A 5,628-nucleotide genomic window follows, 5' to 3' on the forward strand; every position below is an offset into this window, starting at 1 on the left:
CAAAGGCAATAACTGAAGAAGATTTCTTAACTGATTTATGATATTAAAGGAATTTTAGAAACTCGTCCGAAACCAAGATTGTTGGACTAGGAGTTGTTGCATTATTATTCTTTACCATCATTTTTTCCTTTTAATAACAAACTGATTAAACTAACAGAGGTCCCCGAATCTAAAAGATACCCAAACAGATCCTGGTAGATATGACATCAACAATCTATTGAACAGGATTCAACTTTAATAATCCACTCAACCAAATCAGAGAACCAAACGAATTTATCCCCAACTCAAACAAAATCAGAGACCAACAAGGTTTCTGATAAGGAAAGACCCAACAGACAATATCAAGTCACTAATCGATCACCACAGTGAGTCAAAAATAAAGATGCAAGCTTCTCACACAGGCAGCCTCCAAGAAAAATACCACAGAATTAAAGAAATCGAATAACCAATGAACCAAACTCAAACATGACCAAACAAAGTGAGAATAAAATCTGGTATAAGGTTGTTCTTTGCCAAAATGTGGTTCTATGATCAGAGAACCACCACAAGTCAACTGAAAATGTCAAAAAGACCTTAAATTAGCTTCCAGCCAAGGAATTTCCGACAGCGGATTCGACCCAACTCCGATGAGCAGTAGACCTGCTATGATACCATGTAAAGTACAGAGACAATAGAGAAAAATCTCTCATATGTCATATTCAAGAAGTAACAAGTATATATACAAGTACATAGAGCTCTAACTATGGAAAGAATAAAAAAGGAAATCCTATAAATGTGTTGTGAATCCCTATAATTATGCTAGCCATGTATATTACATAAGACTATGTCTACATTCACATCATGTCTACATTCATTATCTAGCAAGAAAGTAAGTTACAACCAGCAATGCAAAATGTACAATTCCAACACACTCCTCCGTGGCTAAGCTATACTTTCTTCCCAACACTAAAGACAATCAAATCATTTAAGTTTCATAGGCAACACATCTTGCTCCAAGCGATAGTTGCAGAAATACTTGGGAAATAAGGAGTAGACAAAAAATTGAAATACAAACATGAAATAATTAAAGGTTTTATCAACCAACAAAAAAGGTTCCCAGTATGAACCTTGTAAACTTTCCTTTCAACAACATTAGTGTTCACCTGTTTCAGGATAAACATAGTACAGTATAAGTGGACACATCCATGCTCACAACTACCTCTGAAGATCGCAGTGTATGACATATACCAGCATCTTCCATAATCTACCAAAACGCCTCTCCTCCCAGAGAGTGAAGTAAACACTGTAACCCGTGAGGTTAAAAAAAAAAAAAAAAAAAAAAAAACCAATAAGATCACATATGACCAGTTTGTTACTGAGAAATTATTTTATAATCCACTATAATTTCCTTCTGTACTTCATCCTTCCAATAAGGGGCTTCTTTATCTGACCTATATAGGCTTAGTCCTCTGTCTTCCATTTCTTTCCATGAAACTTGGAGCTGAAATTCAACAAATAATTTAGTCAGCATGTCAGTTTTAATCTGTACCAGGAGCATATGTGACTCACGCTTACATGTACCAAGTCCATTGGCGTCAGATGTCCTCATGATTCGTAGTCTCCTGACGGAGCTAATAAACATTCTGAAACAAATAAGGCGACCATATGATAAACATGGGTACATTTAATCGGTTCCATACAGCAGAATGTTGTGTGTTCTACAAAATCAACCAGAAAGCACAGAGGGATCTGCATTATAACAATTACTGATTTCTATGAAGCCAAAGCTAAACCAGATTAAGCAATCCCCAACCCTTATAATTCGAACATAATAAGTATTTATACTAGTACACATAATGTAAGAACCAAATTGCCAATTCATGTTGATGAATATAGTCCCCCTATTATTTAATAAGCAACTTCTCCTATTCATTTTTCACTCTAAGATAACAAAGACATAAAGTACTATGTATCTGTTGATTTTTTGCAACACATTTTATAAATAATAATTAGGTGTATTTCAATTGTTAATGTGCAGGAAAAGCAAAGTGACAGATGCAGGACATACTCCCATGGAACATCTCCAACAAGCATCCAGTCTCCTTCTTTGTCTTCATAAGTCAGCACAAATTCTGATGATCCATCTAATAATCTTGAAGATGACGTTTCTGACATGACACTTAGCTCTTGTGCATTTGACGCTGACAGCATACAAAAAGTTAATGTCAGAAACCATGGAAAATGAACCTAAAATACTTGTTATAAGAACTCCAAAGAATTGTTTAAAAACAAGAATTTAGCATGAAATGTCTGTCAGTTCCTCCAAGATATCAGGCTTAGAACATATGGACAGCTAATATTTCCAACAAAAAACCATAATTCATTACAACCATCAACATTTTGCCCAACAAAACTCGATGTATAATTCATTCAAATTCTGAAGCAACTAAAAACTCATTATCCTTTATGGCATATTTGTGGAAACAATCTTCTGTTCCATTTTCAGATTAATGAACTAGGGAGAAGAACTACTTACATCTTGCACAAACCGCAGTGTTGGGTTTTAAGAACATCCTATCTAAAGTCTGTTCCAAGTTCTCATAGCTACTATGAGCATTCAGATCTACCTTCCTTCCAATTGCAACTCCATCCATATTGACCTTCACAAACATGGAAGTCTTGATGAGCCCTTTCTCCTTGGCAAAACTGTTGCTCTTGCTGCTACTCGCATTAGTGATGATATTTTTGCTTTTGCATTTCTCAATTGCCCCGCAAAATTCTTCTGTGGGTGGTGATTTTGTCTGGTTAACTAGGGTATTCATCCTATAAGTTCTTACAGGAGGCCATCCAACAACCTGACTGCAATGTGGGATTCAAGCAAAAGGTAAGTAAGTAGATGTATATTAAGACAAAGAGAAAGAAAACTAAAAATCTTAAGTATGTTAAACAGCTTATTATAGTTTGCTCACTAAATAAAATGCACAACCTACATTAGCAAGGATGAAAAAGGAAAGGCATATCTTCCTGTGACATAGGAAAAGTTTCAATAACAAAGTTTATGCATGCAACAACAGCTATGACATATTTTAGTCATGACACATTTTCTTCAGGGGTGCCAAGTAGCAGAACAGTGTATTATAAAAGAAAACCATCTGTTGAAGCCATATCTATACCGGACATCAGACATGATATCTCGAAGTAACATAATGATATGGAACAATACCACATTAAATATCAAACTTATAAACCATAACAAACAGTACATAATATGTGCTCACATTTAACATACAATAAACTGCCTGAAAAAGGGCAGAATATTATATCTCCAACCCCAGATATTCTGGAAATGAGCACTTCAAGGAATAACTCAACTACAAAAAGGCACCAAAACTATGTAACTACACTTTTTCAATGAACTTCAAGGAATAAACTTATCTGTTCCGTGAAACCAAAACTTATTGAATTTGACCCAAAGGAATGTTATAGAAAGATGCAACTTTACAGGACAACAATATCAAAATCTTACTTAAAGAAGTTTCATACATAAATCTCAACCACCAAGGAAGATGAAGACGAGCTCAATATCCAAAAAAGCACCCTCTCTTTTTCTACAGGAAATCGAATTACCTGGTTCCAAATGCACTTGGATGGGTAGTTGAATAGAGGATAAATAAAATTTTTCTTTAATTGTTGTTGTAATATTGAGTGTAGCAGTCAATCATTCTGCCAAAGAATCTATTCCTACTTTTGACTAAAATTGTAATCATTCATGATACTTCAAACACAGGCAGAGCCGGATCCATATTTCAATATAAGGGCTCAACATTTAGGTTCTTACAGATGAACCCATTGCACTTTTTGAAATTATAGGTTCATAATCTAATTATTTGTTAAAATTTTGGTGATTTTTCACATATGTATATCTGTACCCCGTGCCGAATCCACTGGGTTCCTACTTGTGTTTTAAATCTGCCACTGCTAAGTGCTAATAGGGACATAGAAATCACAAGCCACGTGTCATGAGTCCAATAATTTATGTCAAACTAAACCTTCAGCTTTTTGTCACTTCAGAAGGGATCCTTCCTTTAGATGAATGAATAGAAATATTCAATTAAAGTCGAAGATCACATAGTTTAGTAAAATATTCCACCACGAGGAAGAAAATAGTGCAAAGATATAATAAAAGAAAACGCATTTCATCATAGGTATCAGATTCCTAGAGAACCAAACATACAACAACCAAATATCTTGAACAGCTTGTTCTAATCAAACATAATGTAAAAAGGAATCGAAAATTGACACATAGTTACATCAAAAATCACATTAGAACAATAAAGAACTTGCAGCTAAGAAATAGTAAATGCTTATCCATAACCTTTGCAAAGCATGAAACTAACACATGAAAAATTGATTGCAGAAATAAGAAGATGGCAGTGAAGAAATAGTCATACCTGACAGTAGAACGGGGAGGTGAAATAGAATCAGCAGCTCTCTTGGTGCCACAGGAAGCATTATTATTATTAATTTTAGTAGCTGAAGAAGAGGAAGATGAAGAAAATGAATTGGAACCCAAAGAAGGGAAATCTTTAGCCGTCAAGAATTTAGCCCTTGAAGCTCCAGTTTTATTGGACTTAGAACCAAGACTTAGTCCAAGACCCAATTCAAGCTCAGACTCATCAGGGTATGATGAAGAAGAAGCCTCAGATGATAACAACACCATATTATCTTCCTTTGACACTGTTGAAATTGACCCATCAGTTCCTCCTCCACCATGATCACCAGCTAAATCCATTAGACCAAGAGTAGCTTCCATCAAAAACAGAGAGGGGTTTCTTGATTTTTTTTCAGGTTATGGGTAAGAAGAAAGAAGAGGAAAAGGGAAGAAAGGAAATGGTAATGAAAAGTAGGTGGGGTGGGGGTGGGGGTGGGGGGAGTGTATGAGAAGGTAGAAAAGGGAGGGAGAGGTGGGGTACCACCTGTCTGCTTTGTGCGCTTCAGAGGAGGATGAATAGGACGATGTTTTTTCTCCTAACGGTCCCCAGCAGTAATGTGTGTTGTCTGCGACTACTGCTATTTTTGTAGCAAGCAATAACTAACAGATCAGATATCTTGTTTTTCCATGAATTGCATATTGGACTGAACTAATTTTACTATACATATAGTTACCGCTTATCAATGCGGGTTGTGGTGGAGTGTTACCACTTACCAATAAGTGTTAGTGGTAACTACTGCTTCGTCTTTAATCGAGCCCAGGAGTGTCGTCATTGTTAGGGAGGGCTTTATCCTCAATATGAGACTTTCCGACGCGAATTCGTATTTAGTCTGGTCCCAATATAGGTACCAGACACCGAATGAGAAACCAAAAAAAAGTATATAGTTAACTCCTAGTATAGCAAATACAGTCGCTGACAACTAAATAATAGCTATATAAAATAATTATGAATATGGTCGCTATAGAAAGTTAATAGTCACCAAACACCAGTAATTTCTGAAAATTCCTCATTCATATTCTCTGCAATTTGAAGTTGAGTTACTCTTGAATTTCATCTTTCACGAGAAATAATATACTAATAGTTCCAACATTTCTTTGATTATCGAAAAAAGTACTCCCTTCGGTACGCTTTAATATTTGATTTTTCCAAATATCAA

At 35.5% G+C, this 5,628-nt stretch overlaps 1 protein-coding gene across 3 annotated transcripts; it reads right to left on the reverse strand.

Annotated features, from left to right (window-relative positions):
- Positions 1-1,041: 1,041 nt before the first annotated feature.
- LOC104218923 (auxin-responsive protein IAA12-like) lies at positions 1,042-4,891 on the reverse strand. 3 transcript variants are annotated; one of them, XM_009769529.2, is made up of 5 exons: positions 4,431-4,891; positions 2,516-2,838; positions 2,048-2,180; positions 1,555-1,622; positions 1,042-1,480 (listed from the first exon to the last, which is right to left on the reverse strand). In XM_009769529.2, exons 1-5 carry the CDS (start codon positions 4,790-4,792, stop codon positions 1,431-1,433), a joined length of 936 nt encoding a protein of 311 aa, XP_009767831.1. In that variant the 5' UTR covers positions 4,793-4,891; the 3' UTR covers positions 1,042-1,430. The 3 variants fall into 3 exon arrangements, with proteins under 3 accessions (XP_009767831.1, XP_009767833.1, XP_009767832.1); XM_009769530.2 differs by having other exon boundaries at positions 1,216-1,480; positions 1,561-1,622; XM_009769531.2 differs by lacking the exon at positions 1,555-1,622.
- Between the last annotated feature and the right edge of the window lie 737 nt (positions 4,892-5,628).

Source organism: Nicotiana sylvestris, chromosome 9, assembly GCF_000393655.2.
Source record: "Nicotiana sylvestris chromosome 9, ASM39365v2, whole genome shotgun sequence".
Classification (NCBI taxonomy): domain Eukaryota; kingdom Viridiplantae; phylum Streptophyta; class Magnoliopsida; order Solanales; family Solanaceae; genus Nicotiana; species Nicotiana sylvestris.

Bases quoted from the DNA above. Each gene is read 5' to 3' on its own strand.
- LOC104218923 (XM_009769529.2), bottom strand. From the start codon at position 4,792: ATGGAAGCTACTCTTGGTCTAATGGATTTAGCTGGTGATCATGGTGGA. The intron at 2,839-4,430 runs GTATGACTATTT...CCCACATTGCAG, and splicing joins CCTCCCCGTTCTACTGTCAG to TCAGGTTGTTGGATGGCCTC. The intron at 1,481-1,554 runs GTAAGCGTGAGT...GTTGAATTTCAG, and splicing joins CGCCAATGGACTTGGTACAT to CTCCAAGTTTCATGGAAAGA.